This window comes from Juglans regia, chromosome 2, assembly GCF_001411555.2.
Source record: "Juglans regia cultivar Chandler chromosome 2, Walnut 2.0, whole genome shotgun sequence".
In the NCBI taxonomy this organism is placed as follows: domain Eukaryota; kingdom Viridiplantae; phylum Streptophyta; class Magnoliopsida; order Fagales; family Juglandaceae; genus Juglans; species Juglans regia.
The window spans coordinates 34734009-34758385 of NC_049902.1; the positions used below are offsets into that span (position 1 = coordinate 34734009).

A 24377-nucleotide genomic window follows, 5' to 3' on the forward strand; every position below is an offset into this window, starting at 1 on the left:
ATGTGAGATTGGAAAAATCCGTAAATGATGATTGAGAAATTGTAGCTATTTTTGTAGAGTTTTTGAGATTTTTTTACAATGTCACCACGAGACTATCTGAAACTTTGTACCCTACATCCAATGTTGTATGTCAGCAAATATGTAAGGTAAAAGAAGAATTAGATGACATGGTCGCGGATGGTCACATTAGACTGCAGGAGATGTCATTGATCATGAAAACAAAATACGATAAGTATTGGGAAGATTTAACTAGGGCTAATATTTTGTTATATGTAGCTGTCGTCTTTGACCCGAGTTATAAGTTGGATGGCATGATATTTGGATTGAGCATTGCGTACGGGCAAGTATGGGCGGAGCTTATTGCAGCAAGGGTTTGGGAAAACCTTCGGTAGATTATTTGATGAGTTTTCCACCCTGTGGGGTGGTATTATTGCGGCACCTACACCTACCCCCTCAGCCTCAGGCTCACTGGTTCCTAAAGTCGAGGTTGAGAAAAAACGTAGATTGGAGTGGGGTGAGATGTATGGGTAGACTCCATTCCTTCGGAATTCTGTAGAGACTCAGTCAGAGATAGACAGATACTTAGCAGCAGAAATTCTACCATTTTCACTAGATTTCGATATATTAAGTTAGTGGAAGGTGAATGCCGTGAAGTATCCTATCCTTGGAGATATAACCCGCACACTTTTGGCCATCCATATTAGCACCGTAGCCTCAGAGTCGGCTTTTAGCACCAGAGGGCGTGTATTAGATTCATTTAAGAGTTCATTAGTTCCTACCACTGTGGAGGTTTTGATTTGTACGCAGAACGCAGAATTGGATCAAAGGAACTCCAATTCATGTTCCGGATGTTCTTGAGTATGAAGAGGCCGACGTCGAGGAGGAGGGTGATGATCAGTCTGGATTTAGTATTTATTTTAACTTCATTTTCTAATTTCTTATTTTAATTTATTTATTTTCATTTAATTGATATTCATTAATTTGATTTCAAATTTAATACTTATAGTGATACATGAGACGGCGGCTAAGGCTACCTCCAATACAGTATGACTTTGTATTGGACCCACCATTGTCATAGTTTGCACAATTTTTCCCTTAATTATTTTTTGCATTTAAAATTTTGTTTCATCGTATAACTTTTTAATTCTAATTTGTTTTATTTTTAACTTATTAATATTCTAGGTTTTATAACTTATTAATTTTTATGATCTTGATTTTCAGTCTCATAGCAGTCGACAACTCACCACCACAGCTCCACCCCAAAATCAAATTGATCAAATTGAAAAATTATGATTTTGTTAATTTACAATTAATTGTAATGTTGCTACAATAGTTAATTGTACAATTTGTAATATTTATTTTTTTTAGAGGAGTTTATAATAGTGTAATAGTTTATTAGTTCTCTTAATTTGTATAATTGTAAACTATTTATTTTAACTTAGTGCCTTAGTGATGATTATTACGTAATTAGTTAATAGTTGAAACTTAGTATTTACTTAATAGTTCAATATATATATATATATTAATTTTTAAATCTATATATTTTTTAAGTTAAATTATGGGTTCAAAGTGGTCAAAAAATAAATTATGGACTCAAAGTAACTCAAAAACCGATTCAGGGCCCAAAAAACTATACTAGGCCACGGGGGTGCGGACGGAAAGAGGTCCACCCCCGCACCCCGCCCACTGGACGGGGTAGTAGACGGGGGCAGGGTACAAGGAAAAATTTCCCACCCCCGCGGGGGGCGGATATCACCTCTACCGTGTGGTCATGCCGGAGTGCCCAAAATCTTGATTTCAGCGTGGGATAACTTATCTCGGCAACCAAACACCACCAACTGGAGGGCTTAGTTACAAAAACAGGCGCAGTCAGAACATGTGATCCAACGGTCAGCGGAGATATTCCAACATCAAGCGTGATACCACGCGAAGCACTACATCCCCGGGAGACTGCCCAAGCCCCAATCTTCAGAGTCCAAACTATCCCCTCCCTCCCTACACACTAAAGACAGTGAAGCTCTCTCTCTCTCTCTCTCTCTCTCTCGCGTATGAATATACAAGGATCTATGATTTGCATTCTCTTCGTATAGATCGGGGATGGCGAACTTTCTAGCTCAGTTCCAGACGATCAAGAATTCCTGTGATCACCTCGTTATTGCAGGTTTCAAGAGCCTCTGAGTTTCTTTTTACTTTTCCCCTTCGTACTTTTTAAATTTTCTCTCAGATAATGAATTGAAGCTGAGATTCGTGGTCGAATTCAAATTTTGGCTTAATTTGTAACCTTCTGATCTCGATCGCAAAATAGTCTCTCAAGATTCGTAGTTTTTCCGTTGCATACACTTTTAGATTTGGATTGAAATTATAGATGGAATCGGCTTAACTCCAGAGATGGAAATACTGGGTTTATACCTCTAAGTGATATATATTTGCGAAACCAGATATGCTGTTCTTACAAATTAATCTTACAAACCTTTTGTTGTAAATTATGGGCCGATGTACATTATCATAACATTACTCGCGGAGTCTATTCCACATCACTTTGTCTGAATTTTTGTACTACTTGTTAGTATGCGTAGCGTTGCTCTGTGAAGTCTCTGTTATGAATGATCGTTGCGGGTCATATGAATCAATATTCGATGGGAAAATGCATCCGGTGCTCTGTTTTCAAAGGTGTTCAGCCGATTGAATACTTTTGTAAATGTGCTGTTTCAGGAATTGAGAGTGGGAATTTATGGGAATGGTCGGTTTCTGATGGTTTTTATTTAAACCACCAAATGCAATTGAGAAGAGTTACTGGTGAAGATTCTATAACAAAACATGCAGTTCTGTGTGGGGAGCGCCTGTGGACATGTATTTGTGTGTCCGTGTATGCCTTGGACTATATAATATGCTTTAGTTGGAAGAAGTATCGTGGCAAGAGGCATACTTCATCTGTGTGCCCTTATATATTCACAAGATGAGAATCACTTGTGGTCCTTCTATTATCATAATAACTTTCATTGTGAGTTCTCACTTTTTCTAATATTAATTACTGTATCGCTGTACAAGTTGTTTTTTAAGTTAAATGTGGACATATGATATAGGTGTTATTGCACCCTTCAACTCACCAACATCTCCTTGAGTAAGGAATATATTACTCGTACCTACAATGCTATCAATGTGCTGGAATAGTCCTTGTGTCACACTCTAGACATCATATACATTATTATATATTTATCCAATAGCTGAATAGCATAACGTTTTAGTGTTCTACTTGCTATATGACCATATACTAATTTCTGCTATGCTGCTTTTCAGTGGAAGACGTGAGTGATTTGTGGCCCATTGTCAAGGATGGGTTTGAGGAGCGGTTGCCATTCAAAAGAGCAAGTTTAAACAACAAGACCCGTAATCCCGTGTTTGTGGAGAAATTGGCTGCGGAGTTCATATTAACAACAGATTCAAGACTTCGTAGCCGTTTCCCACAGGAGCAATTGTTATTTTGGTTTCGGGAGCCATATGCAACTGTTGTTCTTGTTACCTGTGAGGTAACTTGCTGTCTAGATAACCTCACCCACTTTTTCTAATATTAATTACTGTATCGCTGTACAAGTTGTTTTTTAAGTTAAATGTGGACATATGATATAGGTGTTATTGCACCCTTCAACTCACCAACATCTCCTTGAGTAAGGAATATATTACTCGTACCTACAATGCTATCAATGTGCTGGAATAGTCCTTGTGTCACACTTTAGACATCATATACATTATTTTAAGGGAGGTACCATTCATGTGAGTCTATGTATGGGGTGACAGTTTATGACCTTTTGCTAGCGTGCTTGGTCATGAACTTGTTTATCACATTTGCATTAGTTGATGATGCTTTCAAGTCAATCCGAACCACAAAATTCCCTACTTTTGTCAATAAATCTTACCTGACATGATTATGACCCAGTTTGGACCTTTTATTGGCACATTGACTGATTGCTATTATTCCATACATGGTACCAGAATTTTTCTTGGGATTGTGTGAGTTGTTCCAAAGGAGATGGGCAAAGCTTATTTTTGCCCTGACCTAGGTTTTGACATGCAGATTTACTCTGCACGTGGAATGTAGTAGATCAACAAAAAAAGAGAAAACACTCTAAATCTTAATTTTGTGGTTTCCACTGGTGTGCTTAAATTTCTATATCATGTGGTGATTTATTTCATTTTTCTTTTTGAACCTCTTATTGCTAACATAATTCTGTTGGTGTAATTCCATTTTTTCCCATAGGATCTTGATGAGTTCAGAACAATTCTTAAACCACGCCTGAAGTTGATTGTCCAGAATGATGAGCGGGAGTGGTTTATTGTATTTGTGTCTAAAGCTCACCCAAATAATGAGAACGCCACCAAATCGGCGAAAAAAGTATATGCCAGACTTGAAGTTGAATTTAGTTCAAAAAAGAGAGAAAGGTATGCTCACATCTCTCTATAATGTGTTTTTTTTTTTTTGATAAATAAAAAGATATATTACTCAAAGAATAGGCCTAGCCCAGTATTTACAATAGCGGACCCTGATTAAGAGGACTCTCTATAATGTGTTTGGAGTATAATAGTTAACCAAAGGTACATTTTGGACTCCTCTTCTGTTTGTTGCAAGAGAGTTACTTCTACATATTTCCACACAAGCTGAATATATGTTTTATGTACCATTACATCAAATTATTATACATTCGCAAGTTAATAGCACGGCATCAGGATATTGGGAGTAGAAAACTGATTTTTTTTTCATTATCATTAACATTTTCTTCTTGAATCATAGGTCCCGCCTTTTTTTCTTTCTCGTAGAAGACAAGGTGGTGAATATATTGCATCAAGTCATTGGTGACATATGACTGATAGAATTTTAATGTAAAAAAAAAAAAATCATATATTAGCTACCTCACCAACATTCTTGCATTTTGTTTTGGGGGAGGGGGCATTTAGAGATCTAGATGCGAATAAAAAATGTGTATGACACGATGCAAAGGGTTGATATTATCAAAGCTCTTCCCTTGTTTTCTATTGTTTCTAAAATATGCTTTGCTCAGGTGCTGCAAATTAGATATACACTGCCCTGAAGCAAGTTTTTGGGAAGACCTGGAGTCCAAGATTATGGAATCCATCAGAAATACTTTGGATAGGCGTGTACAGTTTTATGAGGATGAGATACGTAAACTCAGTGAACAAAGATTCATGCCAGTCTGGAACTTCTGTAATTTTTTTATCTTGAAGGTTGTTCCTTTCTCTGAATCTTTGAATTTAGTAATTGTGATGGAGGTTGCTATGTATGCAAGGAGGAATGTTTTGATTGTAAATTGGGATTGTTGACTTTCGTATTTTTCCTTCTATTAATCTTGTACATTTCATTGTACAAAAGAGCATAACTTCAAGTTTCTTCTTCTACTTTTGTATCGAAGTACATGATAGAAGCCACATCCTTGCCACTAAAAAAAGATGTGGAGACACTAGTCTCAAAAGTTCTGTGTCCTTGGGACCATGCAATCTGCTTACACTAAAGTGTCTGAGGATAGCTTTCTTCCTTCCTCTTTTTTTATTTTAATTTTTTTTAACAGGAAAGCCTGGCTTTTATGTTTGAGATGGCTCATCTTTTTGAAGATGCATTACGAGAGTATGATGAACTAGAACTCTGCTATATGGAAACAGGTAAGGATTCTTACTTCTGCTGTCAAGATACTGACCCTCATCATGTTTTTCAATATATGTAGTAGTTTGATATACACACACACACTCTACGCATCACCTTTATCTGGCTTATAAGGATGTGGGCCCTCATGCACAGGTTTATTCTGCTTATGTTGCTTAATTGATTTATATATTCTAGAATAAGGGTCTGTGCTGACCCTGACACTCAGGTGCATCTACTCAGGTGCTTAATTCGTTTTGTTTTAGTGTTTGTTTCACTTCAAATTTGTCATGTCCTCAATCATACATATCACTTATCCTGTCAATATATTATATTATACAAACTTAATTTGGTGCTAGATGGAGTTCAAGTGGTTTATATAAGGCATAATTATTTATTTATATTGATAATGCTGCTCTGTCCATCAGTCTGTCTCTCTCCCTCTCTCTAACCTTTAATTTGCCATAGGAACTCTATTATATCCTTTACATGATTAGGTAGTCTCTTGTTTCACCCCTACAAAACTATTCTTTTCAATCACATTAGAGTAATAATTCAAGGGGATGTCCTTGGCTACGCCTGTTGGCATTAATAAATTTTTACTTATCAAAATAATAATTCAAGGGGATCATTCTCCTTGGGTGAAGCCAGTCCTATTTAGTAACAATCCTGTTTCATTTATTCTATCAGGTTCTCATAAAATGAGTTATAAGATAGATTTTTATGGGTGATTGTGGACTTGGTAATGTCCTTTTTGTTCTAATTCAGGATTTTGAGGTACCACATCTATACATTTAATGGATATATATTTGGTATTTGTGTTTTATCCTAATTATATATATATCCTAATTTTAATTTTGTGTTTTAATTATAAAAAAAATATATATATAAAAAATTGTTTATCATTCCTGATCAAAAGAAATATGCTTATTAATCTGATCATACTCTTTTATGCTTCTATTTACTGGTGAGTTTTTTCTTTTCTTATTACTTCTCAAAAATAGAGGATCAAAACTTAAATCAATTTTATGCAGTCAATATGATTGGAAAACAGAGAGACTTTGGAGGAGTAGACCGTGGTGATGATCAGGCAGTATTGCTTAATCCTGGAAACAAACCGTTGACACAAATTGTTCAAGATGACTCGTTTCGGGAGTTTGAATTTAGACAGTATCTCTTTGCCTGTCAATCAAAGGTTTGCAAAACTGAGAATCCCTTATGTGATGCTTAAATGGTTGTACATAGAGCAAACTTTTTTTTTATAGGTAAAGTACATAGAGCAAACTTAATTAGATAGTAGTTGTATTTAAGGCTATCACTTTGTTTTGTTTTTCAACAATGCACATATCATTTTGTATAAAGTTGCTTTTGAGCCTTTGTTTTCTCAAAACTTGGTCTACGTAGTAGATTTTGTTTCTTGAAATTACACATTGGTGCTGCATCTCAGTGATATATCAAATTGCAGCTTCTATTTAAGCTGAATCGTGCCTTTGAGGTTGCGTCAAGGGGTTATTCCTTCATAATAAGCTTCTCAAAGGCCCTGGCACTGCATGAGGTATCTGATAATCATTTAGTTATGTGTTTGTTAATATATGTTACTCCTTTTGAGCTTCAATTGAAGAATATTGGTTCTTAGTGCTTCCCTGTCCTGTTTCTTTTCTTCTTATCAGAATATACTACCCTTTTGTATGCGTGAAGTTTGGGTAATAACTGCTTGCTTGGATGTAGTCAATGCAACTGCTTCTCATTATATTGATGGACTTGTGGCACCTGATATAGAAAAGGAGTTCTACCGACTTCAGGGTGACCTTTATTCACTGTGCCGGATTAAGGTTGGTTTTGTGTTAATAAATTTACTGCATATTCTGTTTAATTCGGTATTCTTTTTGGTGATTTACCAGTTTCTCTAAAGTTACTACAAAAATTTTCACTGAATTGGGAATGTGGTTTTTTAATATTCTGAAATTTTTCTGAATGCATTGATTCAGTGTTTGACAACCTTTTTGGTGGTTGTTTACATTTACTACAAAATGTTTTCACTTCTTCTATTTCTAGCCCGACTCAGAGTATTTATGATTTTGGCAGTTCATGAGGCTTTCATATTTAATTGGTTATGGAACAGAGATAGAAAGAAGTCCTGTCAACAGGTACATATTTTAGTTTACATACCCCAGTTTAGCATTCTCTAAATTTGGTTGCCTACAAGATTTTTCTAAGAGCAAAAGTCTATCATATGACTAGACTCTTCTTCCCTTCTGGTATAAGTAATTTCTGGAATCTTAATTTTTCTTTAAGCTTTATCTTTTCTTTGGAGCAGTGCTTCACTCAGCATGCTTCCTTGGCCTAAGCCAGCAATTTGGCCTTCAGTCCCACCTGATGCTTTATCTGAGGTTTTTACTAAGGAAAAGGTAAGTTATCAATATGCCGTATGCTAGGATGTGCAAGCAAACATACAATTGAAATGTTCACTTTCTTCGAAAACCACATGATATTTGTGTTTTCTTTTTGTACTGGTTAATCATAGAGCTTTTGTTCACAAGAAAGATTGTCATTACAGGTGACAGCTCAAGGTAATCAATAGGCGTACATGGTGTCCTCAATTAGGCTAAATTCATATTATATGGTGAAACTTTTGGATCCCAAACAAATGGTAGTTTTTGGTATCATAGTTGGAATTGTTACTTAGAATTATGTTGGTTTGGTTGTCCCTCTAACATATTTTTATCATCATAATCTACTCTTTCGTTAGAAAATTGATTTATCTTGATTATTTCAAACTTAAACTTGGATGACACCGCGGAAAATTTACAATCATAACTTTGAGTAAGCAAATCTTTTTTCATGACTGGTCAATTTCAGGTAAGTTTAAGTCATCTCAATGAGCTTATAGCAGTCCTTGTAGACCTTCTTGTTCTTACTTATCAATAAAAGCAGTCCTTATAACAATATTTTTTTTTCCATGATACTTGATAGGCCAGGTACAGACTGTGTTAATGTGCTAAAAGTGTTGTTATTTTTGCTCAACAGTCCCTTGTTGACTTTCCTCAAAAGAAAAAAAAAAAAAAAACCACCGATCATGTTTTCCTTTGTGTAGATGATTCTCCAAGAAACTCGTAGAGTCAAGCACTTCGGTATTCAAAGGAAACCATTGCCTCTTGAACCTTCTGTTCTTTTGCGTGAGGCTAATAGACGAAGGGCTTCTCTTTCTGCTGGAAATATGTTCGAAATGTTTGAAGGTCGCCCAGTTTTTAATGAAGGGTACTGGAAATGATTCATTAATCTTTTAAATCCATTATCTTTCATGTTTTGGTTCAAGTTCTAATCTTGTTGGTATGTACGTTGGCAGATCAGGTTCAGAAGCATCCACAAAGATGTCCCCATCACAAAAAGTCCGTTCAAGTGCTATGTCGCGCACTAACTCTTCACCAGGGAATTTTGAGAGCTCAATTGACCGACCTATGAGACTTGCTGAGATTTATATTGCTGCCGAGCATGCTCTGCAGCATACAATTTCTAATCCCAGTCTAAGGAAATCTTTATCATCTTTAGAGGAGTTTGAGGTATAAATATCAGGCCAAACAAGTGCATAACTGCACACGTACACACACATGCACCTCTGGTATAGTTTCTTTCCCCCAAGGAGTTTTTCTTCACAAGTTCTTCTATGTAACTTTTTAGCGGTACTACAACCTCTGCTTCATCAATTGATAATCCCTTCCTTTAAATATGATAGATACTTTTAAATGATATTTGATTTACGTTTGATTCTTTTAAATAGGTCTCACTCTGAAAAGCTGGAATCTAAAATAGGCTTTTACGTCAAATTTTCAATTAAATGTTCTAGTTCTCTGGATTAGCTCTCTCTCTCTCTACTCAATTTAAAACTCTGGTACTGGCAGCAAAAATATCTCGAGCTAACTAAAGGTGCTGCTGATAATTACCATCGCTCCTGGTGGAAAAGACATGGAGTTGTCCTTGATGGTGAAATAGCGGCTGTCTGCTTCAAACACAGAAATATTGATCTGGCAGCAAAATCATATGAGAAGGTTTGTGCCCTGTATGCTGGTGAAGGATGGCAGGATTTATTGGCTGAAGTCCTGCCCAATTTAGCAGAGTGTCAGAAGATACTTAATGATGAAGCTGGTTACCTATCATCTTGTGTGAGATTGCTTTCACTAGACAAAGGGTTATTTTCGTCCAAGGAACGCCAAGCTTTTCAGTTGGAAGTTGTTAATCTTGCACACAGCGAAATGAAGAACCCAGTACCCTTGGATGTATCTTCTTTAATTACGTTTTCTGGCAATCCTGGGCCCCCATTGGAGTTGTGTGATGGGGATCCTGGTACCTTATCTGTGACTGTTTGGAGTGGCTTTCCTGATGATATAACTCTTGATTCACTCAGTCTCACGTTGATGGCTACATCTAATGGCGATGAGGGTGTTAAGGTATGATTTTCATGGCATAATGTTATTCATTTTTATTACAGTTGGAGCAATTTATATATTGGACTACAATCATTTCATCTAATATGTCAGGCATTAAGGAGCACTTCTGCTACTGTTCTAGAGCCTGGTCGGAATAATATTACCCTGGATCTACCCCCTCAAAAACCAGGTTCCTATGTCTTGGGAGTTCTCACTGGGCAGATTGGGCACTTGCGGTTTAGATCTCATAGTTTTTCCAAGGGTGCCCCTGTAGACAGCGACGATTTTATGATTTATGAAAAGCCTACTAGACCTATCTTGAAGGTACTGTGTCTTGAAGCTTGAAGATAAAACATGTAGTTAAAGAGTTGATTATAAGTTTGAATGATAATGTATGATGATGAGACAAGGAGAACTGTGTCTACAGCTATGATTTTCTTCTTATATTGTACACCTACCATTGATTCAGATACTGAAGCGGAATGGGACTGTTTTAATCATCTAACAAAACCTTTTCTTCCATAGGTTTTCAAGCCAAGAGCTCTGGTTGATCTTGCGTCAGCTATTTCATCTGCTTTGCTAATAAATGAACCTCAGTGGGTTGGAATCATAGTACGGCCAATGGACTACTCCCTCAAAGATGCGGTATTGCAGATAGATACCGGTCCAGGTCTAGCGATTGAAAAGTCCCATGTCATTGAGATGGAGAGTTATGCTGATGTGTCACAGAGTGCTGCTGACGTGGGAAAGTCTGATGCTGCTCACAAAAATGGTTCTTTGGCCATTGATAAACATTTTGAGCAGTTGAGACTCCATGATGGTAGGATAGTGTTTCCGGGTTGGGCAAACAATGTTACTTCTGTTTTGTGGATTCCAATACGTGCCATTAGTGACAGACTTGCAAGAGGATCGTCTTCAGGTTAGGATTAGGATGTGTAGTTCTGGTGGTTTCCACATTTTTCATGTGTTGCATGTATATTTTTTGTTGCATCCAACTGCTTCCATGTATATGACATTGTTTTCTATGGGCAGTTTCCCCTCAGAGGCAGAGTATTGTGGATGGAATGAGAACAATAGCTCTAAAGCTTGAATTTGGAGTATCTCACAACCAGATATTTGAGAGGCATTGTCATGTTCCATCACTCTTCCAGTTTCAGTGCAAATGCTGCTTTTTTTTTTTAATTTATTCTTTTTTCAACTTTATGATATTTTTATTTGTTATGCATTTGTCTAAATAATCACCTGGCCAATGTGCAGGACCCTAGCTGTCCATTTTACTGACCCTTTCCATGTGAACACACGCATTGCAGATAAATGCAATGATGGAACTTTGCTTCTGCAGGTAATTTGTGCTCAATTTTTTAAAAGCATTCTTTTTGTGTTTGCTTTGATTTTGAAGAACCGGTGTCAAATTTCATGAACAGAATTGCCTTTTTTTTTTATCGGTAAATAAAATTTTATTGATCATAAGAATAGGCAAAGCCTAAGTACACGGGTCATATACAAGAGCAATGCCTAGGAGTGATGTTCTACAGAATTGCCTTTTTTCCAATAAAGTCCACATTGGTTTATGTTACTTCCAGGTGATACTACAGTCAGAAGTGAAGGCCACATTGACCATTTATGATGCTTGGCTTGATCTTCAAGATGGGTTTGCTCATACTAGAAAAGGTGATGGGAGGCCAAATCCAGGCTTCATCCCGCTTGTCATTTCTCCTAATTCTAGAGCAGGAATCCTGTTCAGCATATGCTTTGACATGTCAAATGCAGAAGGTATTTCATTTGATTGTGCAAATAAACTTCGGCACTTGTACACTTTCGAACTGGAGTCAAAAAAGGAGTAGATGCATCTATTGTGGATCAATGTCTCTCACATTAACATTAATATGCAGTATTGTCATATATATCATAGGTCATCAGAAAACCATTAAGGGGCTTGATAACTGGTAATCATATCAGCACCCGAAGTAAAAGAGATATTCCATTAAACTTCCCACCATAGTTGGAGAGTGATTTCTCTGTAATCCTACCTTCCAAACATTTTTTTAACACCGTGCCAGATCAGGGCCATCTACTATTACTATGATATATTAACTTCTTGTTACGTACTTCCCTTTTATTTTTATGGATGAGGTTTGGTTTTAAATGCCACATTACTTCAACATTTAGGTAATCATGTATGTTCAGCAATAGTACACTGCTGATTTTGATATGCCTGCCACATTGATTTCTCGAAGGTCCTCTTAATATCCTAAGAGTGATTTAGGTATTAATTGTGAACTCTATATCACCTAGGATGCGAACATGATTCATGGGGTGAATTTGACATAGCTTGTGTAATGCTCCAATGGAAGGCTTAAATCACATAACCTATACTCCAAAAGGACTAGTCAATGATACAATTGAAGCCTTATTGGAACATTATAAAGAGCAAGAATTTTTCAAGTAATGTGGGATCTCATACACCACCTACCATTATTTTATCAAATTGGGATATCACAATCCCCCCCCTGGGTTATAATTCCGATGCCCTCGTCTGACCAATTCGTTATAGGTGGCATGGGTCAAGTCCCACATTTATGGTTGGAATAAGCTCTGATACCATTTTTAATGCCCCAATGGAAAGCCAAACTATATGACCTATACTCTAAAAGGACTAGTCAATAATATATTGAAGTCTCATTAGAACATTATAAAGAGCAAGAACTTCTAATTCCCAAGTAATGTGAAATCTCAAACACCACCTACTATTATATTATAAAAAAAACTACAATGCCACCCAATTGTTACCATTCCATTTGACCGCTCAGTGAATTTTGTTTGTTTGTTTTTTTTTACTTAATGATTAAGAAATTAATTTTTAATGTATTGATGTATTTTTTATATTTTTTAAAAATATTTAAAAATGATAAAAAAAATGTGAATAAAAAAATTGAATAAAAAAAAACACTACTTTTACACTAGTGGTCACTTGCAGCGGTAAGCTGCAAGCGGCACAGTAGTGCAGCTCTTATATTATAAGAATGGGGTATCACAGCTTGACTTGTTATCTCTGAGATCCTGATTATAAAATTCATAAATTGTGGCCAAGGTCCTCATGCCTATACAATTTGGGTTCAAGACAAATTCATGTTCATATGCTTATGTACATTAAAGCTCTCTAGCTTTGAACTATAGTTAAGCAGTGAAAGGTGAAACGGCTTCAAATTCAGGGTTGAAGTTTGGTACTTGATGTGCGTAAGATTTGTTTGGCATGACTTTTTTGCTTGTAAAACCATGCCTTGGCCTTGCAATGGCTGGATGTTGTCCAGGCATCGTTGCCCCTTGTGATTATGAATGAAATATTTAAATAATTGAAGAATAAAAAGGACTAAGGACTTGTCTTGGACTTGGCATTGTGTTAACTATCTAAATAGACTTATAAAAAATATTTACATAGATACATAATGGGCCTTTTTTAATCCATTATGACTTAGTGTGGTGACCAGTCTATATGAAGTTAAGGTTCGTACTACTTACTTTTTAAGTAGTTAAAAAGTATTTCAGGAAAAAAAAAAAAGTTGATAAATGAAAGAAAGCATTCTATAGAATAACTGAAGCTTTGTTTTGGATATGAAAATTGCCTCAAACCAATGAGCTCTAGCTCAATTAACACTTTCTCCCCTCACAATAAAGTGATGGAGGGTGAAGTTGTGGGTTCAATACCCAATGGGAGCATGTGTTGGCTTACTATTAGAAACAAAAAAAATGCTACAAGACCATTTTAAGAACAAATTACTTATGTTAGATTCACCTATGCATTGTTTAGAAGTTCGTTCTTGAATTTTTTTTCATTGGAAAGATGCTCACGTTCTTACAATTTTGGCAGTTCAAAGAATATTTAATACAACCTATCTAAAAAAAATACAGGTTGTCTATTCAACTGTTTTTTGGTGTAGAATATTGTCTATTTTTATAAACAATGTTTTTGTGAAAACGTCAGATGCATTAGCCTGGAAAATAATCTAATGCACAGAGTAAATGTCACATCCAAACATCTTTGAAGAACTTTTGAGCCACAAGTTATTTCATTTTGTGTTACCATGGAATGAGCTAACATATCAACTTTCTACTTTCTCTGATTTTGCTGGATCTTCAGGAGAAGATGGTTAATTTTGAGAAAGATTATGGATATAATAGCAAATCTTTTCACATTTGTCTTAAATTTAATGAAGCGAATGTTTCTTTTGGTTTGCAGAGGAAGCCAAAGCACCACAACCTGATAGCATATTAAATATCAGATATGGAATTTCTGGTGATAGAACTATTGGAGCACATCCACCTGCCCTAGAATCTCCTGGACCTGAGGTTGTTAGACAGGATTTGATCTTCAGGAGTGCTCTTGTTTTGAAGAGGCCCGTGCTTGACCCGTGCCTGGCTGTTGGTTTTCTTCCTCTTCCTTCTGGTGGCCTCAGAGTTGGTCAACTTGTTAACATGAAATGGAGGGTTGAGAGATTAAAAGACTTGGAGGAGAATGAAGTTTTGAAAGACGATGTAAGTCAAGGAATGGTCCCCCATTATTTCTCAACAATGTCTAACCAAAGTTAAAACTTAGGATTCTAGAATATCACCCTTTCCTTTCAAATTTTAAATTTTGATGTGGCATCAATTGCATTGAAGAACCATTGTCCAAATAATTCTGTTGCTGTCTTAGGTCTTGAACTCAAGGGGTTTTTTTTCTGTTTTTGATAAGCAATCGAAGATTCTATTAAAAGACACACAGGGTGCAGCTCGAATAAATTGTTTCATCTAGCATTGCTTAAATTCCCAATCAACTTTCATAGGACGTGGTTTTTTATTTTTCTGGATGATTCTTTTTCTTTATGTGGTTGCCTGAAAGGTTAGGGAAAGAAAATTATTACTTTCCAATTATAAGTTTTCAATGTTTAATACCTGGAGAGGAGAAAGGGGGAACATACCCTCAACTAAGCTTTAGCTCAATTTTTATACCCTTCAAACGATGTTACCCTTGCCATGTTTTCCAATTTCTTCCCCACTTATTTTTTCTTTTTGTAATGAGGAAATTGTTAGTTTAGGATCTGGATAGTTCTTTGGCGAGCTATTTGTGAGTACATGAATATGAAATTTTCAACTACTCTTCTATTCATGCCTCAAATGCTTTATATTGTCTTTGTTGCTTGTAAAACAGGACGAGGTGTTATATGAAGTCAATGCAAATTCAGATAATTGGATGATTGCTGGTAGGAAAAGAGGGCATGCGTCCCTCTCCATGAAGCAAGGTTCCCAATATCTTTTACAACTTATATGTTTTCATTAGATTATTTCTTTTTTCATGAGTAATAAAATAAAAAATAATCTGGTAGCCTTATATAGTTGATGGATATGACTTTACATGTCTCATTTCAGTGGCATCTTGATCATCTTTTTTATTTTTTTATCTTCCTTTTACTGACAGGTTCAAGAATAGTTATCACAATATTGTGCGTGCCACTGGTGGCGGGTTATGTTCGTCCTCCACAACTCGGACTGCCAGATGTAGATGAGGCAAATATAAGTTGCAATCCTGCTGGGCCCCACCTTGTCTGTGTCTTGCCTCCAGCTCTCAGCTCCTCCTTCTGCATTCCAGCATGATTACTTGGCACCCTAATTTCAAATGTCCAGGTCATTACAATCTACCACTCTATATCGTTCGGCAAGTTTTTCCGTTCAATCAAGAATTACAGTTATACTGATAATTCTAGGCACCCGATTTTGATTACCGAGATGTTTGTGAAGCTGTATTTTGTTGAGTTTAATGGAAAATCCAGAAAAAGTTTGTTCAATTTAGATTGGCTTAGGTTGTTCTTTGATTCTTCTAAACATCTTGCATCCCTGCTCATGTACAGTAGGTTTCGGTACTTTATTTCCATGTAAAATACATTGTAGAGCTTAGCAAGCGCATAAATTTCTTCAATTTCTGATGCATGATTTTATATGATTGAAATTGGTGCAATCATCTCATTGTCCTTTGTTTTTTTCGTTCTTTTAAAAGGTTGAATTCAAGGGGAACGAACATTTTGTCCCATTTCTCGTTAAGAAATTCTTTAAAAAAGTGAGAAAATCTTTATTTTCAGTCACTTATTGTTTTGGAAAATGAAACTACTCCGGAACCATATGTGAATCTGTTTCACTGGAGCACAACAGCATTTGACACATTGTTCCCCCATATATCTTATTCCAAAGGCCTTCATTACACATGCCTGCTTCTCAGCCGTCAGCCTGGAGTTCCTATTTATCTCAGACCTGAGCGCTGCATCTTAAGCTCTAATTCAGAACTCCTTTTGCTAGTCAGTCATTTACTAGGCATTAACAGAGGAACAAAAGTCATTTGATTTAAGGAGAGTATATATGATATTTTAGAGTAACACTAGAGCCACTGCTGGGCGCTCCGCTAGTATATTTTATATGTTTTTTTTTTTTCTCTTTTTTTACATACATTTTTTAAACACTTTTAAATCTTTTTAAAAAAATTGACATCATTAAAAAAATATTTTCTTAATCACTAAATAAAAATAAATAAATAAATTCCAGCAGAAAGACTAGTACTTTTCATAATATTATAAGGAGAAAGGGTTTTGTGCATGATTTTTCAAACGATTCTTAAAAATTTTTCACTCAAAATTTAAAAATAGACAGGTCCCACCGAGACTTGAACTCGGGTTACTGGATTCAGAGTCCAATGTCCTGACCACTAGACCATGGGACCTCTCATGCCATTATACATGAAAAGTAATTATAAATACCCTCTAGAATAAATATCATTTCCACCCGTTCAAACAATTAACTTCAGTACTTCACTACAGAAATAAACATTTATCTTAATTCTTTTCTCTAGTTTTAGCTGTTAGGACACTTTGTGTACGTAACGAAAGTTCGACGACTTCTAATCCTCCTTCAGCCTTAGCTGAAAAACAAGCTACGAATTGAGCACGGATACTACTTCTTAATTATATTGTTCCTGTAATAAATAAAAACAAAATAGTTTCTAACAGATGAAATAAAATTAAAATTGGGACAATTACCTAAATTTTCAATTCACTTTAACGTGCAATTTAGATAGTGAAATGAGATAAGATGATTTTAGTTAAAAATTAAAAGTTGAATAAAATATTGTTAGAATATATTAATTTTTAATATTATTATTATTTTAGAATTTAAAAAAGTTGAATTGTTTATTATATTTTATATGAAAAATTGAAAAATTTATAATAATAAGATAAGACGAAATGATATGAGATAAAATGAAATGAAACACTTTTACTATTTAAACAGAGCCTATTATGAATAATCCACGGCCTATTATGAATCCACGTACGACGGACCTATTACTTAGGGAACACTCTTGAGGAAATTTTATGATACCTTTTTTTATATTTTTTTTAAGCTACCCTCTGTTTATATATATATATAGAATTTCGCTACGATAAACATGAATTCATTGAAATAATATCAAGGTCTGAAGGTGAAATATAATATAATAAAAGTGGGTTCAATTCGGTCCAAATCATAACCATTGAACATTGGAAGTTTCGTTATAAAGTAACAAAGGATATAGGCTTGACAGAAGCCCAACCCTACATGCATCTATGTCTATCAGCTCACAACGACCTCCACACAGTTGCTTCCTGCCAGAATTAGAAATATCGCTGTCCTTTCAAACATTATCTCTTGCTATCTTTTCACATGCCCGGAAACTTTTTTTTGACAAAGTATATAAACCGAGAACAGGAAAAAGAATTAATTACACTAGATCATCACTCGGTATCCAGTATCCAGGATCTACGACAATGACTTAACAACAGCATCCAAACTCTACATCAGCTCACTTGCTCCACAGACTTGAATCCGCATCCCACCAAATTTCATAACCTTTTCAAAACTCATACATCTTTTGCTTTCATGACTTCCTTTTTTCTGGCAACATCATCGACTAAGAAAATTGAAATAATGATAACTCACAACAGTAAGGTTATGTGCCACAACATTATTCTACTACTACTTTTATGTCACTATATTAATCGTGACCCTTTTAGAATATTATATTTTTTAAAGAATAATTTGAAAATTGATAGACAATACCAAGTAATCATTCATAGTTAAAAAAATAAATAAAACTTTTCATATAAACTACTAATATACGGCAATTCCTAAAACTTGAATATATATATATATATATTTATATATTCTTAATACTTATATCCTTGATTTGTACAAAACTGGAAATTAACTAACTAGACATCAATTATTCCCATACCTTTTAAAAAATTAAAAAAAAAAAAAGAAAAAATCCAGGTCAGCTTCGCCTTCCCAGAAATTTGATTAAACCCAAACCCAATATTCTCTCAATATATATTTCTCTCATTTTTTTTCAATTAACATTGGTTACTATTTGCATCAGCATCTCCACTCGAGCCTGACCTCACCGGGGCCCACGACTTGCTGACTGGGCTTACGGAAGGTCACGATGTGGCTGCTGACCATGAACGCCGTTACCGGCTCCGACACCCTGATTTCCTCCATCTTCAGTTCCTGAAGCCTCCTCGCGTACTCCGGGACGTGCACTAGGTCCCACACCACCCCGACCCCACCTGGCTTCAGCACCCTCACCACCTCCCCCACTACCCTCATCCTTTCCGCCGCCGCTTCCACAGTCCGGTGGCCGTGCTCCTTCCCCACAGTGTGTACAAACACCCCAGATACCACGACGTCGAAGCAGTTGTCCCCGAACGGCAACCTCCTCACGTCTCCCTCCTTGCACGTCACGTACTCCCCGACCCCCTCCAGCTTCGCCGTCCGCAAGGTCCGCAACGTCTTCGCCTTCGACCGGTCCAGCCCGACAATCCGACCAGAACTACCTTCCTTCTTCAGCTGGGTCGCCACGGCGTTGAGGAGGATCCCGCGGCCGCAGCCTAGGTCCAGGGCGTGCTTCACCGTCGACCAGTCGTTCACCGCGCTCACCATGCGGAGGGCCATGTCGTGGTGGAGCGGTACAGCGGAGTAGAAGAAGTTGGCCGCGGCGAAGAAGAGGCAGACAGCGGAGAGGGCTGTGACGGAGCCGGTGAACCCCGCAGCAAATCTGGCCGCGCCAGCTGGAACTCCGGAGGCGGTGACAGTGAGGATGGACTCGAAGAAGCCCCGGATCGGGTTGAAGTAGATGAGGTAGAGGATGGAGAGAACGGTGAAGAGAAGCGCGTGGAATAAGAGGAAGAGTAGAGTTTGCCACTGGTCCAAGCCGTAGATCGCATAAATCTGGGTCCAGTCTCTGCTCGTCGTTTTACCCATTTTCTTTTGGTTCGTCCACTAACCTGATTCGAGAAAAATGAAAACCTGCCAGTTGAGAAGAAGGAATCAGGGTGAGAAATCGGGAAACAAGCAATTTCCTTTCTTGTTTGGTTACCGAGAAACATGAGGCAAAGAATGCACGGTAGAAAGTTTAAAAACTTATTGTACGACAGAAAATAATTACGTGGCGACAAATTGGTGGGAAATTAATACGAGTGGATTAGAGTCTAACTAAAATCAGAAAATAGTAGTAACGCATTTCTTTTGGAAATTTCCCTTCGTTTCTGGGCAAGCAAACAGACAAATAGTAGCACAAAGTACGGAGCTTTTCTTATCGTTACATTTATATACTCACAGTGAACGAAATTTCTGAACAAGCTCAGACCCTCTGATCCACGAATTGCAGAGAGTATCTTTTACCGATCCCAACACGGAAAGCAAGATCTCAGATAACTGAGCGCCCAAAAGTCATATGCACGCAGAGAGAGAGGGAGAGAGAGTGTCACAGTTACACATGAGCAAGTGTTAACTGTCGCGCACTGAAGACGATGACGACGACGAATACGATGTTATCATCTCCAGCAAATTCACGCGCTTTCGCTCGTCGGTTAACGATTTTGGTTGAAATTCTCAAAGTGAAGATAGCAAAGCTCCAAATGGGGCGTCGTCGACCTTTTGAGCATCAACAAAGATATCGCCAAACAAACAAAAAAAAAAATGGCACACAAACACACACTCTCTCTTTCAGGCCGTGGATTTGTACGGACTCAGTAATTGGGGAGTGCGATCCTGATTATGTACAGAGAGTGTACGGGGAAGGAGTTAACCGGTTGAACAGGCTCAGCCGGTAGCTTGAATTTTGGGTGGAGATTTTCCCAACTCTATCTAAAAGTGGGTCTATGAAATGCCAATTAGGTGGCACTTTTATCAGTAGTAAGACCGGCCAATCAGGATTTGAATTGGTTATCTTTTGGAAACAATAAAACAAAAAATATACAGAGATTGATTGGTTTGACAAAAGAAAAGGCCTGTGTTTGAAAGACCTGTTCGTCACAAATTCAAAATGCCAAGATTGTTAATGGCCAACTCTAGCTGTTTCGTACAACACCCTATTTATCTTTGTACCCACGTCTATCCGTGGCATTTAATTTTTTGGGTCAATGGCTCAATGGTTGAACAAGTTTGGTGTGTTCTTTTTTCTCTTTTAATATATATTCATATATAAGCAGATTGGAAGAGTTCAACGTATGGCCATGTTTTTTTTTTTTTTTTAGAGAAACTTGAGAATGAGGAGGAATCAAGAAATCTGAGAAATTGAACAGATCAAACAAATTTAGCATACTGTAAATGAAACTTTCAACTTTTGTATGATTTGTTTGGATATAAAAATACTCTTAACTCATCTCATCGATCGATTTCAAAAATTTAGATTTACATAATTCTAATGGTAATTCTTATATTAACATGTAGAATTTTTATTAAAATTTTTATTAATTGATATGGTTTTCTAGTAATAATAAATAGTGTTTGTATTTTTTTTCTAGTTATAAAAATGAGCTTTGCTATTCATAAACGAGTTAAGCTATACAACTGCCTTCAGTTCTCCAACACCACACACCGGGCGACGTGGATTTTATTTTATTTTTTATTTTTTTAAGTAAAACGAACGTTTTACTGTGCTTGTTATCTTCCTACGCAAGCCAATTCAAAAATCCTCTCCCCGCATTCTCTTCAACGCTGGCTCCATCATAGAAGCAACTTGCTCTTGGCAATCTTCTCTTTCTCTCGTGATTTTCCAATTGTGTCACGAAATTCAAGGCAAGTCCTGGTTTCCGTAAGAATCCAGCCACAGATTACATCAAATTTTGCTGCCGCTGCTCTACTTGCTGCAAACGCTCCTTCGATAGCTGGATTTGCAGCTCAAATCCACGCCGTTCCTCATCGTGCCTCCGTAATGCCAAAAGAAGCCGTTCTCTCTCGCGTTTAAGCCTCTCAATCTCGCGTTTTAGAAATTTATATAGTCAGTTCCTTCTGTATTTGCTAGATGTTGGGGTAGATGCAAGACACAAGGAAAAAAAATCGTGGAGAAAACAACGAGAGATAGAGAATCATGAGATGGGCTAGTCATCCCATGAAAAATAGGAAACTTTAATCATCAAGAAAACATCGGATTAAATACCTCCTTTCCCTTAAAAAATGAACTACCGAGTAGACAGTATACCATGAAAACTGTTGGTCGAAAGCCAGTCCTGCAATCGGATTTCTCACTTGCATTGTGGTAAGGAGGGTGTGTCCTCCACACGAGCTTGCAATTAGAAGTGAGGGAGATGGGGAGGAAGGGACTCAACTGGACAGATGCAGATGCAGAGATCTGATTTGCGTGAGGGAGACGGAGACGGAGGTGATGGGATCTGAAGGTGGGTTACGAACAGAGGGAAGTGAGGGAGTCGGGGAGGAAGGGACTCAACTGGTGCGATGCGCTGCGAAGTGCGAATCCCGTCTGAGAGGAAAGTGAGAAACTGTGACGTGGCGATCAAACCGGGTTTGCCACGTCATGGTGTGTGGTGTTGGTAAGGTGAACCGGCTTAAGAATATATTTTTCCTTCATAAACTCCACACACCATGCATTACAATTTATTTTTTCTTTAATTTTTTTGGTTTTATTCTTCTTAAAATAATTAAATAATTCTATTAATTACTAATATATCACATATTTAGTAAGAAAAAAAATAAAAACTAAAAAAATATAATGTATAATGTGGGAGGATTATTAGTATAATTTTTTTAGGTCTTTTCGAATATGAGTTAAAATGAGTTGTGAATAATAATAAAATTTGTGAGTTAAAGTTAATGAATAATAATAAATAGTAATGAGATAAGTTGAAATAGGTTGTGAATCCAAATCGGATAGACCAAATTTGAGGTTCTATACTCTGTTCACTGTTACTGCCGGTGGCCCTTGACTTTTCCTCTTCATGAACCCCTCCCGTTTTTATTTTGTTTTTTTATTAAAAGTGACCCAACAACCCTCTGTCTTTTTCTTTCTGAATCCAGACCAGAGTTCTTTCCACACTAGCATGGCCACCTTTCTCAACGCGGTTCCAAGTCACCTAAAAAGCTTGTGGATCTCTAACCATATAATAATTTTGCCAATTGCCGGAAATTTTCCTTTTGTTCTACGTTTTTTTAATGAAAAAAAAATTATTTACAAATTAGTTTATTAATTAACACACTAAATACGATATTTATATAAAGTCACCAACTTGTAAATATGATCATTCTGACCATTCACATATCAATATAATAATCATGAAGATAAGATTAGAAACTTTGGTCAAAATAATACAGACAACTGTATTTAGTATATGTAGCTTAATTGGTGCCTAACAAGTAAAGGTTTCTATGCAACTTTCATCAACTTTCTATGTGAAGAGTGACGACATGAGATGAAGATGTACTTTGGCCATGTATTTCAAGGACAACGCAGTCATATTGAACTTGCAGTCTAGTTTAGATATTGAGGTCTCGAGAATACTTTACTACTATTCAATATTCTATAATTACTTTTTTATTAATATTTACAAAATCCTTTAGAATACCTCACTACCCAAACATAATTAATATTTCTTTTAAAAAACTTGATCAATATATTTTTTTAAAAGAGCCCTTAAGTTTATATTTAACATGACCAAATGTTGGAGAAGATTAGACCGACTCATTCATGTTTCTTTGAGCACGTCTGTTGCTTTACTTCTTAGCTAGCACTCGTTATAACTTATAAGTGCAATAACAGTACAAAATAGAGCTTTGCTACACAATCTCCACCACACTCCACACTCTACACTTTTTTAAATTTTTTAAATTTTTAATATTTTTTTTAAATTTTTTTTTGAGTTTATTCTTTTTAAATTATTTCAAATTTTTTATTCATTATTCATATAATAAATATTTAATAAAAAAAAAATAAAAATTAAAAATAATGTGGAGTATGGAGGTTGTGTGAATAGTAGGAAGTTGAGTAGATTTTTTACAAAATATATACCAAAGATTGAACTCTTCCAACTCAATGAACAGCGTTACTAGAAAGATGTTGATGATGTGGATCCTAGTAGGCATTCTCAACATTTGTAAATGCCAAATGCCAAAGCCATTGGGGATAACATTCTTTTGTAAGCTACCTAACCCATTTGGCTATTTTTGTACAAGATAATGATCCCACCTAAAACCAGAATTTTGTTTCATAAATATAGTAATAATTTAATTGAGCATGAGAGAAATTGAACTATTACATTAAAGAGACATTTGAACTAAGACCAAGGGGTTGATAAAATTATTTTATTATATATATAAAAAAATTAATACAAATAATATTTGACTAGCAGCTGGCCACGCCCCAATGTGGGTCTGCGTATAATTATTTTATTAGGAGAATGTCCAAAATTCAAAATCAGCTAGAGACGCACCCAGAGTTTGGGATTCCCTTTTTTTTATTTTTATTTTTTACCGATAGTATAAGCTTCTAGAATTCAAGTACAGGCATAGTTCCTGAGGTCCTCTGGTTAACGCCCTTTTTCATTTTCATTTTCTCTTAATTTTATTTTTGCAAAATTATTTCCGTCATTATTCATCACCTCACACCTCACTTTATAAAAAACATCTTCATATTTTATGAAAAATATTTTTAAATTTTATAAAAAAATTATAAATATAAAATATAAGAATAAATAATAACTGATATATAAGAAATCCTTTTATTTTTAATGCCTTTTGAGCACAAGTGGATTTTCACCTTTTACAGCCTTCGTGGTTTCTCATTTGCCAATAATCCAGGCCAGCCTCTGGTGGGGTAAATCTGTGGCTCATATCGGTCAGGCCTACTTTTTTTTTTTTTTTTTTTTTTCCCGTGGGCCTGTATCTAATAATCTTGACTTTCTATTTATCAAACATTTTTCTATCCAGGCGGTAAAGTCATATCAACAGTA

The 24377-nt window shown here is 36.2% G+C and overlaps 2 protein-coding genes and 1 non-coding gene across 3 annotated transcripts; 1 reads left to right on the plus strand and 2 right to left on the minus strand.

Annotated features, from left to right (window-relative positions):
• Positions 1-1900: 1900 nt before the first annotated feature.
• Positions 1901-16069, plus strand: LOC109013740 (trafficking protein particle complex II-specific subunit 130 homolog). Its single transcript, XM_018995940.2, has 21 exons — positions 1901-2161; positions 3298-3527; positions 4256-4437; positions 5055-5238; positions 5580-5670; positions 6685-6845; positions 7116-7205; positions 7321-7482; positions 7736-7797; positions 7968-8058; positions 8745-8908; positions 8997-9210; positions 9550-10095; positions 10186-10398; positions 10600-10993; positions 11107-11197; positions 11332-11416; positions 11658-11847; positions 14312-14607; positions 15263-15353; positions 15530-16069. The coding sequence occupies exons 1-21, from the start codon at positions 2098-2100 to the stop codon at positions 15703-15705; spliced, it is 3777 nt and encodes a 1258-aa protein (XP_018851485.1). The 5' UTR covers positions 1901-2097; the 3' UTR covers positions 15706-16069.
• Positions 16070-16747: 678 nt separating this feature from the next.
• TRNAQ-CUG lies at positions 16748-16819 on the minus strand. The gene has a single exon. It is a non-coding gene; the product is annotated as a tRNA-Gln (tRNA).
• Positions 16820-18336: 1517 nt separating this feature from the next.
• Positions 18337-20272, minus strand: LOC109013748 (aclacinomycin 10-hydroxylase RdmB-like). Its single transcript, XM_018995952.2, has 2 exons — positions 19751-20272; positions 18337-19440 (listed from the first exon to the last, which is right to left on the minus strand). Exon 2 carries the CDS (start codon positions 19393-19395, stop codon positions 18508-18510), a length of 888 nt encoding a protein of 295 aa, XP_018851497.1. The 5' UTR covers positions 19396-19440; positions 19751-20272; the 3' UTR covers positions 18337-18507.
• Between the last annotated feature and the right edge of the window lie 4105 nt (positions 20273-24377).

What these genes read in the sequence shown, in the direction of transcription:
- LOC109013740 (XM_018995940.2), top strand. Translation starts at nt 2,098, where the DNA reads ATGGCGAACTTTCTAGCTCAGTTCCAGACGATCAAGAATTCCTGTGAT. An exon ending in GAAAGAAGTCCTGTCAACAG is followed by an intron (nt 7,798 to 7,967) that starts GTACATATTTTA and finishes TCTTTGGAGCAG; the next exon opens with TGCTTCACTCAGCATGCTTC. An exon ending in CTACTAGACCTATCTTGAAG is followed by an intron (nt 10,399 to 10,599) that starts GTACTGTGTCTT and finishes TTTCTTCCATAG; the next exon opens with GTTTTCAAGCCAAGAGCTCT.
- LOC109013748 (XM_018995952.2), bottom strand. Translation starts at nt 19,395, where the DNA reads ATGGGTAAAACGACGAGCAGAGACTGGACCCAGATTTATGCGATCTAC.